The sequence below is a fragment of the Sciurus carolinensis genome, chromosome 1 (assembly GCF_902686445.1).
Source record: "Sciurus carolinensis chromosome 1, mSciCar1.2, whole genome shotgun sequence".
NCBI lineage: Eukaryota > Metazoa > Chordata > Mammalia > Rodentia > Sciuridae > Sciurus > Sciurus carolinensis.
The window spans coordinates 383,980-397,320 of NC_062213.1; the positions used below are offsets into that span (position 1 = coordinate 383,980).

The following is a 13,341-nucleotide window of genomic DNA, read 5'->3' on the forward strand; positions in this document are numbered from 1 at the left end:
TCCAGTTTTATCAAAAAAGGCCATTTATTAGGGTGATGTGACATAATACATAAAGCACAGATCTGTGGCCCAAACTAAATGAGGCCACTGGACAGGATCTTTTAAAAAATGAGCCCAACGTAAAATTATGTAGCTTCTCCACAAATCCTCATCACCAGTGGCTACTGAATCAAATCCTGAGACCAACTACGGTATTCTTTTTTCTTTTTTGGTACTGGGGATGAAACCAGGGTCTTCCACTGAGCTATAGCCCAACCCTGCTCCCTTTTTTTTGAGGCAGTATCTTGCTAAGTTGCTGAGGCTGGTCTATTGCCTCAGCCTCCCAAGTGGCTGCGATTACAGGCATGTGCCACCACACCCAGCAAGTACAATACATGGACCAGGCAAAGACCAACCAATCCCACAACAGACAGAGAATTCTTAGAACGGCTCTAGTCACAACAAACCCTGACACCACCCTGGGGGAGAGGACGATGCCAAGATGGGGAGAAGCTAAAAGAAATTGAATCTAAACTCTTCATCAGGAGTGTTCAGAGTGGCCTTGGCTCTCCCTACTGGACGAGGTCTGCAGATCCTTTGGCTCTTCTTTCTGATGGCCTCGCCTACAGGTTGTACCTGGGCTGAACGGGCAGCTGTCAATGAAAGAGGAAGCAAAGAGTCAGAACTGAATAACAGTTCACATTACTTATACAGTTATGAATCCCACACAACTCCAACCCTTTTCAGAGTTTCAATAACCTGACTAAAGTGTCAAGATCTAAGTGGTAGAACCAGGGTTTGAACCAAGGTTAAACTCAGCTCTAAGAGTCATACTCACAATGCTATGGGATGTGGCTTCATGTCCCAAAGAGAAAGTCAAAGCAAAGGCATTTAGGACACCTTTCCCCACCCAAGGAACAGGACCAGGAGGCGGCCAGCCACCTCACCCCAAACCCCACAAGGACCTCTGCCTACAAGATGTACAGACTCTCTGCTCAGACGTCGCTGAGCCCATCTCCATCCAGGACCAGTCTTGCTGTTTTCACTTTTTTTTTTTTTTCTTTTTGGTACTGGGGATTGAACCCAGAGGCTCTCAACCAGTGAGCCACATCCCAGCCCTTTTTTTTTTTTTTTTTTAAGACAGGGTCTCACTAAGTTGCAATCCTCCTGCCTCAGCCTCCCAAGTGACTGAGATTACAGTGTTGCACCACTGCACCCAGCACATTCTGGTCATCTTCTTTCCACTCCCTAGGCACTTCCTCTCTACCCCCTTGAACTAAGTGAATAACCACTTCCCAGATACTCACCAGCCCTGAGGGCCCGCAAGGACTCCTGCCACTCCGCCTCCATCTGGGCCCTGTAGTCCCCAAACAATGAGTGCATCAGCTGCCTCTTCCGAGGCAGGGGAGTTCTGTGACTCCGTAGAGTTCGGATTGCACCGATGGCCTGCTCTTCTGCAGATAAAAATAAAAGACTGGTGACCATGTATGCTCAACTCCTACCATCCTACCGCAAAAGCAACAATTCCATTCCCCAGCAGAACCACAGGCCACAGCACTGTCACTATCACATCCCCCCAACTGTATGCGAGGGGACCTCACTCTGTTTCGGGGTAGGTCTCTGCATCTTGAGGCCCAGCTCCAGCTGCTCCACACACCAGGCCAGTTCCCGGGCCAGCTGCTCCGCCTGTGAAGGATTGTTAAAAGTGGCTGTGAAAGGCACTGGGACCCCAGCGGCCACGCCCATTTCCCTCTGCGCCTTGGACCCCACAGACCTTAGACCACACCCGCTCGCAGACTTGCACCCAGAATCACCCGATATCCCACCCTTGCCTGGGCCTCGGCGCTTAGCGGGGGTTCCTCTGCGGCGGGCTTCTCTGAGGCCTTCGCGCCTCCATTCGCCACAGAGACCCTGTTCTGGGTTTTCTTCTGCTGCTGCTTCTTCGAGACTGTGACGCCTTCATCGCGGACGGGGTGCGCCCTGGCGACAGCGTCAACGCACGTGGGTGGTCCTGTGCTGACACGGGCAGCGGAAGGACTCGGGGCGTCGGGTACCCGGCCGAGGAGCTGGGGTTTGCGGGAGGCGTGGGCGGTACCCGGTCGCAGGGCTGCTGGTGCTTCCCGAGCAGGGTGTCCTAGAGCCTGGAGAAAGGGAGCCGGCAGGAGAGTCACGGGGCGCCACCGACTGCCCCGAGCCCCGCCACCAGCGCGTCCCTGCTGCACGGCTCACCGCCATGCCCTACGCCGCAGCGGCCCCCGGAAGCTACGCAGCGCTCGAGTCCGACCTCGAGTCCGCCCTCGAACTCCGTCCCCCAGAAACACGCCTGGGATGCCGTGTTCCACAGGCGCTCGGAGGCGGGAGGAGGACTGGGGGAGGGGAGGGGAGGCGGGGCGGAGGACTGGGAGGCGGGGCGGAGGGCTGGGGGAGGGGCGGGGAGGCGGGGCGGAGGGCTGGGGGAGGGGCGGGGAGGCGGGGCGGAGGCGGGGGGAGGGGCGGGGAGGCGGGGCGGAGGCGGGGGGAGGGGCGGGGAGGCGGGCGGAGGGCTGGGGGAGCTGGGGGAGCTGGGGGAGGGCTGGGAGAGCTGGGAGAGCGGCGGGGAGGGTTAGGAGCCCGGCCGCCTCCTGCGCCGGAGTTGGCAGGGTAAAACTAAACGGTGCTGGGGTTGTGGCTCAGTGGCGGAGCGCTTGCCTAGCGCGTGAGGCACTGGGTTCTCAGCACCGCATATAAACAAATGAATAAAATAAAGGTCCTTCAACAACTAAAATCAAAGTGTCCTCACAAAGCACACCTCTCAGTGGTGAGAACAAAAGTAGGCAAACAAAGGTAAACTGTTGGCACAGAGCGCTGCGTGGGTACCTTCAGGAGGGTCAACGGACCTTTGGTGGAGACCAGAGCAGCACAGGACAAAAGGTGGGCCCAGTGAGCTCAGGGGAGAGGGTACACTACTCAGGAGTTTGCTCTCATTCTAAGAATGATGAGACAGTCATTATAAATCATGAGTGATGTGACCTTACTCAGATGTGTTTAAAGATGGCTCTGTGAGGTGAACGGGCCAGGCGAGGGCCTCAGGACAGAGAAGAGTCCACCGCACTTGCTGGTGGGCTTGGTGTAGCCCTAAGGGAGTCTGGGGAGAAACAGGACAGCCCCAGACCTAACCCTGGGCCCGCCACCTCGGTGGGACCTCACAACGGAGAGCAAACACCTAAGCGCTTTGGTAAGACAGGATGCTAAAGGACCAGGGTTAGACCCAAAAAGGTGGATGATACTACTTAAAGAGAGAAGAAGTCAGGAGTTTGATCATTCCTAGCAAGGAAGCAGGGTGGAGAGTGCTTTCTGAGACTCCAGAGCGGGAAGTGTCTGCTGCCTGTCTGGGGGGGGGGGGTCAGAGGACAGGAAGTTCGTTGGTCACAGACTTGGGGTATTAGTTATTTCTTGCACAGTAACAGCTTCCTTTCTGACAGTTGGGAATCTAGCACAGGGTAGCTTGGTGGTGGTTCTACCTCCAAGCCTCTTGTGAGGTTGCTTCAACTTCCAAGGGAAGAATATTAAAAATTTTATACATTTTAAAACCACAACAGGTGTATATTTTAATTCTGGAAGACTGGACGTTTTGGTAGTGAGTGGTTTCCAGATCTAAAGGTCTGATCCCTACCTCCTTTGTCTGAATTACCCTCTGTGTCCAGAAACACTCCTTCCAGAAAACTGCTGAACAGAGTCCTTCCTCTTTCCATCACCACTACCCAGTCCCACCTATAAGGTCACCGCTCTTATTTCCGCGCTTGACCGACCTTCTCCCACCTACGAACTCGAACCCAATCGTGCTTGACACCGCACCCAGACCCCTAGCAACAAGGCTCACCCAATCAAGTCTCACCCTGTTTCATGCCCCAACCAGTCAGCCTCTTCCCGGCCCTATATAAGTGTGTACATTTTTTTTTTTGGGGGGGTGCAGGGGATCGAACCCAGGGCCTTGTGCTTACAAGGCAAGCACTCTACCAACTGAGCTATCTCCCCAAGTGTGTACATTTTAAAAATAAAACAGAACTGCTCCGGCATTTGGCTTTGGCTCGTGTCTCCGTGTGATTCCTTTCATTGGTGCCGAAACCCAGGAGGGGAAACTCCTCAAATATCGAGGACCCCCTTCATCTCCCCCGGTCAAAGCTTCTCACCCTCGTCCACCTTCCTGAGCACTGGTTACCTTGCAACCACCACTGGCCAATTTCTAGGTGAGTCACCCCTCGGGAGGCAGCTGCCCTTAACTTGACTATCGCAGTGTGTCTAGCTGTGATCATCCAGCAGCCCCTGACGTCTGGTTATAGGGAGGAGATCACACCCCACCTCGGTCTTTATGGCCACAGTGGACTCCTAGGTGCCTCTTCCGTTATCCAATCAGGCGGGAGGGAACAATAGATCCCTTCTTATTCCCTCTCTCTTTTTCTCTACCTTCTCCTACCTTCCTCCATTTTCCAATAAAAACCTACCGCTAGGTTCTCTGCGGCCTGCGGCCTTCAGCCCCCGGAATCTGGCATTTCTGCCTGGCAAGGGAATCCTCAGGTGACGACCTGACTTCCCTCTGCCCCCAACTCTGCTGGGTCCCGTGCACGGTTTTTCTATTTGGGGACGCCTAAGTGAGTCATCCGTTCATTTTTCCGGTCCGAAGATTTCTCTCTTTCTCTCTCTCTCTCTCTTTTTCTCTTTCTCTCTTTCTACTTTCAAAGGACGATGGGGGCCTCTTCTTCCCCCGAGCGGTTTCCCCCTTAAAATGTTTACTCTCCTATTTGGCTCGCCTCTCACTGACCCCAGACATCAAGCCAAAAACTCTCATCAAATTCTGTACTCAGGACTGGCCTTCTTCTCCCTTATTAGATAATCAAAATCAATGACCTCCTGAAGGCTCCCTTGACCCTCAAATTCTGAGAGCTCTTTTCAACTATTGTCAGCACTTTAAAACGTGGAAGGAGATTCCCTACATCAAGGCTTTCTCCCTCCTCCGGTCCCACCCCGACCTCTGCACCCCTTGTAGCTCTCACCAAGTTCTTTTTTTTTTTTTTTTTTTTTGGGTGCTGGGGATCGAACCCAGGGCCTTGTGCTTACAAGGCAAGCACTCTACCAACTGAGCTATCTCCCAGCCCCATCTCACCAAGTTCTTTTAGCCTGCAAACCCGCACTACCCCCTCCAAGTCCTCCTCCTCCTTTGACCCAGCCAATGAACCCCCTCCTTATCATTCCCCTCCTTCCGCTCCCACTTCCCCGGCCCCTTCTTCGCCTACTTCTGCTTCATCACCATTTTCCTCTCCACCACCTTCTTCTCCTTCCGCAGTGCCCTCTTCTCCGCCTTCAGCCTCCTTTAGCCCACCAGCCACCAGGTCCCACACCCACAACCAAATTACCCAGCCCCATACAATGGCACCCTTACGAGAAGTTGCTGGACCCGAAGGTGTTATCTGGGTCCATGTTTCCTTTTCTATGACTGACCTTACTCAATTAGAAAAAAGACTAGGTTCTTTCATTACTGACCCTACTACTTACATCCGTGAATTCCAATGGGTCCTACAGGCCTTAGTCTTACTCACCATGACATTTACATGCTCTTGGCTAACACTCTACTTCCTGAGGAACACAGACAGGTCTGGGATCTAGCTCAAGCTCACACAGATGACACTCACCGGGTCAACCCCAATCACCCTACCGGCCCCCATGCAGTCCTGGAACAAGACCCAGACTGGGACTATAACACCACAGCTGGACTACAATTAAGAAATCAGTTTGCTGCCGTATAATTGCTGGCCTAAAAAAGGCCACTCGCAAGGCAGTAAACTTCCAAAAAATCCAAGAGATAATCCAAAAAAAGCCTGAAACCCCCTCTGAATTCTTAGATCGCCTCACCAAAGCTCTCCAACAATACACCAACTTAGATCCTGAAACCCCCGATGGCAGGCATGCCCTTATGACATATTTCCTGTCCCAGAGCATAAAGGCTAAATTAAAGAAACTTGAACAAGGGCCTGCAACACCTCAGACCAAAATTCTAGCTGTGACTTTTAAGGTTTTCCATAACCGGGATGAGGAAGCAGAAGGCCGTAAGTACCATAGGTACAAAAAGGCAGGAAGCAACAAGTTTCAGATGCTTGCCCAGGTCCTACAGAGGGCCCTCAGGGCCAACACCAGCAACCTATGCAACGTTCTAATCCCCCGGGAGCCTGTTTTAAGTGCGGCAAAGAGGGACATTGGGCTAAAGCATGCCCTACTCCTAGGACCCCCAACACACCTTGCCCTAAATGTCAGCAAATGGGCCACTGGGGTTCAGACTGTCCCACCTCCTGAAGGGGAGTTGTGGCCACAAACCCCAGTAGTGACCTGTTGGGCCTTGCGCTCAATGACTGACGGGGCCTTGGGTCCTTCTCCCCGGCCGTTACTATCAACAGGCAGGAACCCAGGGTGCAACTCCAAGTAGATGGGTGCAGCATCAACTTCCTCCTAGATACAGGGGCCACCTTTTCAGTCTTGAGGGAGTTTTGGGGACCCACTCTGCCTTCATCCTCTCCTATTGTCGGGGTAGGAGGGAAAATCATACTCCCATTAAAAACACCTCCTCTCACCTGCTCTATAGACAGTTTCCCTTTTTCCCATTCTTTCCTTATAATTCCCCAATGTCCAGTACCACTTCTTAGTAGGGATATCCTCTCACTCCTCAAGGCTACAATTTTTTTTTTTTTTTTTTTTTTTTGCGGTACTGGGGATCGAACTCAGGGCCTTGGGCTTTCGAGGCAAGTACTCTACCAGCTGAGCTATCTCCCCAGCCCCCACATTTTTTAATAGCTCTCTTAGCTGATGATTTCACAATCCCTTTCTGCTCCGATTGTGTAGGTCCTACCCAAGACCACCCCAAACACAAGCACTTCCCTATCCCCACTTCCCTTATAAACCCCATTGTCTGAGATATCTGTAACCCTTCTATAGTCACTTGTCCCCCTATTAAGATCCAACTCAAAGACCCCACTCATTTTTCTAATCGATCCCAATACCCTTTACCCACCACCTCGCTATTTGGCCTCCATCCCATCATACGGGACCTCCTAAAAAAGGGATACTTACGACCCATTCACTCTCCTTTCAAAACCCCTATCCTAGCAGTTAAAAAACCTAATGGTTCTTACCGTTTAGTGCAAGACCTTCGCCCCATCAACTCTTCCGTTATCCCCATCCACCCCCTAATCCCTAACCCCTACACTCCCAAATCCCTGCTACATCCACTCATTTCTCTGTAATAGATCTTAAGGATGCTTTCTTTTCCATTCCCCTTGCACCTGAATCCCAAGACATTTTTGCTTTCACCTGGACTGACCCAAAAACCAGACACTCTCAACAGCTTACATGGACAGTCCTTCCCCAGGGTTTTAGAGATAGTCCCCATCTCTTTGGACAAGTCCTGGCAATGGACCTAAAGGACTTCCACTCAACTTGCCCTGACTCCACTCTCCTTCAATATGTAGATGACCTCCTCCTCTGCAACCCCTACATGGAAATCTCAAAGCATGACACCATATCTCTACTCAACTTTCTGGCCTGTAAAGGTTAGTGCCCCCCCTCAAAAGACCCAACCGTTCTGTCCCACAGTCACTTATCTCGGGTTCTCCATCTCCCACGGAAGGAAGGCCATCACTACCAACAGGAAACATCTCATTAGCTCCCTTCCCATTCCCAAAACTAAAGCCGAAATCTTATCCTTCCTGGGCTTTGCAGGATATTTTAGGGCATGGATTCCCAATTATCCCCTCCTAGCAAGGCCTTTATATGAGATAGCAAAGGGCGCTCAAAATGAGCCGTTACCCTCCACTCCCGACTGGCCTTTCCACACATTAAAAAGGGCACTCCTCCAGGTCCCAGCCCTCCACCTGCTGGACCTAAAAAAAACCCTTTCTTCTCTATGTTCATGAAAAGGGAGGCCAAAGTTTAGGAGTCCTTGGACAAAACTATGGGCCAACTCTTGCCCCAGTAGCCTATCTCTCCAGGCAGTTGGACCCTACTGTTAGAGGATGGGCTCCCTGCCTACGCACCTTGAAAGCCAGCCATGATCTTCAAAAGGAAGCTCATAAACTCACCTTTGGGTCTCCCCTCATGATTCTTTCACCACATCACTTGAAAGACCTCCTGACCTACAAAGGGTTGCAATCTCTCCCCCCTTCCAGGATTCTTTTCCTACTGGTATCATACTTACAGCACCCCACAATATCTTTCAAACCTTGTCCCCCTTTAAATCCCACTTCCTTACTCCCTATTACAACTAACTTGCCAGAGCCCCCAGTCCATAACTGTACTGAAGCTCTGGAGGCTTTTCTGCCCTGCCCCACAACAATCTCTGAGGGGCCTTTATCTTGTCCCGACTTTACGTGGTTTTCTGATGGAAGTTCCTTCATACAGAATGGGGTCAGAGTGGCAGGATATGCCGTTGTCTCCCTCTCCTCTATAATCGAAGCAAAACCCCTTCCACCAAACATCACTAACCACCAGGGCTTGTGAGCTCACAGCAGGAAAAGCTCCATCCCTTTACTCTGATTCCAAATATGTTTTCCATATTCTCTTGTCCCATGCTGCCATATGGAAAGAAAGGGGACTCCTAACAACCAAGGGCACCTCTGTCACTAACTCAAAACTCATTTCTGACCTACTGGAAGCCTCAAAGTTACCATCTAAACTTGGTATCACACACTGTAAAGCTCTCCAAAGTGACTCCTCCCCTATCACAGCGGGCAATTCCAAAGCTGATCAAGCCGCAGATTGGCCGCCCTCCAAACTTCTACTCCCTCTCCAATGCTCACACTCACTTCTCCGGAGAATATGTCTGAACAAGATCATCAACATCTTTTCCATTTTCTCCATTCCCTGTTTCACTCTAGCCCCCAAAGTCTTGAAACCTTTCTTCAATCTTTCTTCACCCTCTCTGGGGATGATAAAGCCCTCTTACAGCGCATCTCCTCAACATGCCACATTTGTCAACGAACCAATTCTAACACATCCCTACGGCCTACACCCTTCCCTTCCCACCAGGCTCGAGGGCACATCCCCACAGCTGACTGGCAAATGGACTTCACCAATATGCCCAGGGTTAAACACATGAAGTGCCTACTAGTACTGGTGGATATCTTCTCCGGATGGGTCGAGGCTTTTCCTACATCCAACAAAAGGGCCTCTACCATCGCTAACATCCTAATGACTCAAATCATCCCTTGATTTGGGATATCCACCACCATTCAATCTGACAATGGCCCAGAATTTGTTTCCCAGGTCACTCAGGCCCTCACTCGTGCCCTCTTTTTCCCACGGCATTTTCATTGCCCCTATCGCCCACAGGCCTCAGGGAAGGTTGAAAGAATAGATCCCTTGCCCAGGAAACCCTCACTTCTCTCCCCATTCGAGGTCATGGATGGTCACCCTCTCATTCCCCTGGACTCTCACCCAAGCCTTGGCCTATTTCTGACAAATATGCCCTGCCCCTCCTTTTTTTTTTTTGGGTGCTGGGGAGAACCCAGGGCCTTGTGCTTACAAGGCAAGCACTCTACCGACTGAGCTATCTCCCCAGCCCTGTTACCCCTTCTTTTCCACCTTCGAACCAAACTATGGAAACACCAGGACTGGCTCCTTCCTGATCCCAGTCTCTCTCAAAACCCTTTTCCTTTGACACCCGGGCAATCTGTCTATTACTGTTCTCCAGGGGAAAGAAACCCTTTACAACCAAAACGGGAAGGACCTGCAGAAGTCATCTTATACAGCTGCTAAGCTAGCACCCCCCACAACCAACTTACCCCATGGATTCATATTTCTAGGCTCAAACCAGCCTCCTGCCCCGCCGATCCAAAAGAAGCTCATCAGGAAACTCCTTCTCATGAAGCTCATCCCAAATTCTCCTGTTCTCCCTCCCCTCAAAACCTTCTAAAACTACACTTTTCTCGCATCTCACTCCTCGAACCCATACCCGAAAATACTCAAACCATACACGAAAATGTTCAACTCTGGACTGTTGCTCCACCTACTCCTCCTAGTCCTCCCAAGTCTCCCCTCACATGCCACAACTTTTGTCTGGACATTCAAAATCAGAGAGACCTACACCGAACATAGCACCAAAACTACTCATCTACTTCCGCCTCTGCATCCTGTCCAACAACAGGATGTTCAGCTCCAATAACCCTTATGTTCACACCATCAACCAAGGTCTTCTTCAGTCAGCCCCCGCTCTCTCCCTACCTCTGCTTCATCTATGTCCAGACTGAAGATCACTGTCACTGGCGGCCTGATGTTTAAGGGGTTGTCCATGTTGGTCATGCAACAGTCTCTACCTGGGACACCCCACCCCTGGGCATCATCACACCTCTGCCTCCAACGATCTCCAGAAACAGGACAATGGCTCAATTCCACTCACCATCAAAGACCCCTGGGACCCACGCTGGGCAACCAGAGAGACGTCCTTCATCTATTACGGAGCTTGGTCTAAGCCTCATGGGACCCTTCACATCTCTCGCAAACTCACACCTGTAGGGCCACAAATCTCTCAGGTTGCTTCAGATATACAACATTCAGAAAAGGTTCTTATCCAGACCTTACAAAATGCGTCCTCACCTTCTGGTCATACCTATTCTTGGCTACACCTTATCCAAGATACAGCTAGATTTCTAAATCTCACCTCCGTTGATCCTAAAAATTGCTTCTTATGTGCCTCCTTGCAATGACCCCTCCTGGCCGCAGTCCCCCTGAACTCCTCTAACTACTCATTCCTAACCTCTGCAAAACCAATGACACCCATCCATGCTGTCCCCTTATGGGAACCTGAACCAGATCACTTCATTCATTGCCTTCTCACATCTTCACCCCCAATATATCCTTCAACTATAACCTGCCACACTTATACCACTATTACAAGCACCGTATATACCCACCCTGGGCATTTCTTCTGGTGCAACGCCACTGTCAGTAACCAGCTCCACGTCGATTCCACTTCTCCCTGTGTCCTTATCACATTGGTGCCTCAATTGACCCTCTACAGCTCCTCCAAGCTTTAATCTTTTTTCCTTCCCTCCCCACAGTAGAAACAAGCTGCCTTCCTACCTATACTCATGGAAATATCACTAATCTCTTTTATCACCAGAGTTGCTCTTTCAGGCGGAGCCCTCAGGCACTCTCTGTGGGCCACGGAAGATCTGAACACCAAACTTGAAGGCGCCCTCGCTTCAACAGCCGAATCCCTAGCCTCCTTACAAAAACAGGTGACCTCTTTGGCCCAGGTAACACTGCAAAACCGCAGGGCCGTAGATCTTCTTACAGCTGAACAAGGTGGTACTTGTTTATTTCTCAGAGAAGAATGTTGTTATTACATAAATGAATCTGGGGTGGTAGAACAGAACATTACTAAATTATAGGATTTAGCTGTGGGGCTTCGAGGACATACTTCCAGTTCCCCTCTTTCATTTTGGCTCCAGTCCTCCTTCCTTGCATGGGTACTCCCAATCCTGGGTCCAATACTCCTTATTTTTCTCACCTGTCTCCTTTTACCCTGCTTGTTAAAGTTCCTTCAACGTCAACTTCAGACTATTTGTAACCAAACTTTCAACCAGCTTCTTCTCAGGTACTATCAACCACTGGCTATAGATGACGTCCCTACATCCCCCTGGGGACATCTTACCACCACCTGTTAAGGAAAAACTACTCAGCTCATGGAACTCTTTCCTCACATCCCTTCACCAGGACGCTTGGCTCATTCCACCCAAGGTCACTACAAGGGACATTCACCAACCTCACCTCCCCAAGAAACCTTCCCTTTTCGGCCTTGTTATGGGGTCTCCTGACCATATTTCTCCCAAAACCCTCTACCCCTTCCCAGACTTCGCCCCATCCAGCAGGAAGTAGCCACATTGAGCGATGCCCCATTCCAAAATATATAAAAAAAAAAAAAAAAAAAAAAAAAAAGGAGGGAGAAATAGAAGGTCACTGCTCTTATTTTTCCCAATAGGTGCTTGACCGACCTTCTCCCACCCATGCAAACTCGCACCCAATCGGCACTTGACACTCAGCCCAGAACCCTAGCAATCAACTCTCACCCTGTTTCATGCCCCAACCAATCAGCCTCCTCCCGGCCCTATATAAATAAAACGGAACTGCTCCGGCATTTGACTTTGGCTTGTGTCTCCGTGTGATTCCTTTCACCACCCCTGGCCTGAATGGAGCAACTGACTATAATATAAAGCTGCTCCCTCGCCCATTACGCTGCATTTATTTCCCCGCCTCCCAACTACTTGTCAGTCTGTGAACATCCTAGCTAGCTATTGGTTCATCAGTCAATTTGTAAGTATCCTTCTCCGTTATTGGTCCCCTGTTAGCCTGGCGGATTTCAACTGCTTAAGGATAGCACCTCCACCATCTTTTCTCATGCTCTCTCTTCTCCTCTCCTCACTTTCATGCTTCTCTCTCTCCTCCTCGCTTTCATGCTGTCTCCTCCATCTCTCTCTCTCCTGCATGCACGTGCTCTCTCTTTTCCTCTCATTTTCTCTCTTACCCTGCAGGGAGACATCTGTCTGTGTGCTTAATAAACTCCCTTATGTGAGTTCCCGTGTCCAGCGTGGTTTTCTGGGTTCTTACACTGACCTCATCTCTGCATGCAGTTTCATTCCCTCCTGTCTCTTCTGAACCACCCTAATGTAGATTCTTTCTAAAAGAAAACTGACCATGTCACCCTCCTGCCTAAAATGTTTACATTTCCTCCAGGATAAAGTCAAAGTCTTTCGCTGTCTTTCCAGCACAGGCTACAGGCCCCGTATGGAAAGTTATTTCCAGGTCTTGCTGTGCTCTGCCTCCATTGGCCCCCAGACCTCCAAACCTCACTCACCCCTCCCTATACTCTCCACTGTTCTCCACATCTCCACAGCCACCACAGAAACCATTCTGACATTTCATCACCATCACTGCTTCCCATATTTTGAAATGCACTAGTCTCCACTAAAACAATCTTTCCTGTTTCCCTGACCTCTTTTAGAAATACATACAAGAATATTTTCACACATGCAAATATCAACATGTGTACACAGTTGATTCTTGTTATTTGCAGTAGTTATGTACTACACAGCCACTGCAAACACTGAATATTGAACCACTACTATTAGGGGAAATACAGGGTTAAATTCCTGGGAAACATCTTCACCAGATGGTCAGTATGTACATAAGTTTGCTTTATGGGCATTTCTATTCAAGGATACCTTATTTAATATATAGATTCATTAACTCCGAACTGAAGCTTATCTTACAAGACACATCACACTTCTTGTACTTAGAAAAACTAAAAACTAAATAGCACCTCAACAGTACATTTAATGGGTT

The 13,341-nt window shown here is 50.1% G+C and overlaps 2 protein-coding genes across 3 annotated transcripts in view; one reads left to right on the plus strand and one right to left on the minus strand.

Annotated features, from left to right (window-relative positions):
* Window positions 1-2,351, minus strand: C1H8orf33 (chromosome 1 C8orf33 homolog). Of its 2 annotated transcripts, none has more exons than XM_047565688.1 (5): window positions 2,209-2,351; window positions 1,812-2,120; window positions 1,581-1,665; window positions 1,287-1,433; window positions 1-632 (listed from the first exon to the last, which is right to left on the minus strand). In XM_047565688.1, the coding sequence occupies exons 1-5, from the start codon at window positions 2,212-2,214 to the stop codon at window positions 493-495; spliced, it is 687 nt and encodes a 228-aa protein (XP_047421644.1). In that variant the 5' UTR covers window positions 2,215-2,351; the 3' UTR covers window positions 1-492. The 2 variants fall into 2 exon arrangements, with proteins under 2 accessions (XP_047421644.1, XP_047421637.1); XM_047565681.1 differs by having other exon boundaries at window positions 1,806-2,120.
* Window positions 2,352-6,041: 3,690 nt separating this feature from the next.
* Znf16 (zinc finger protein 16) overlaps window positions 6,042-13,341 on the plus strand; it is a 40,581-nt gene continuing 33,281 nt past the window's right edge. Inside the window, exon 1 of the mRNA XM_047562838.1 lies at window positions 6,042-6,059. Coding sequence (XP_047418794.1) covers window positions 6,042-6,059 — 18 coding nt within the window. The remainder of the gene's footprint in view (window positions 6,060-13,341) is intronic.

Excerpts from the sequence above, each read along its gene's own strand:
- C1H8orf33 (XM_047565681.1), bottom strand. Across the intron at positions 1,434-1,580 it reads GAGACCTACCCCGAAACAGA|AAGAGCAGGCCATCGGTGCA; the intron begins GTGAGGTCCCCT and ends TTTTATCTGCAG. Across the intron at positions 633-1,286 it reads CTTGCGGGCCCTCAGGGCTG|CTGCCCGTTCAGCCCAGGTA; the intron begins GTGAGTATCTGG and ends TTTCATTGACAG.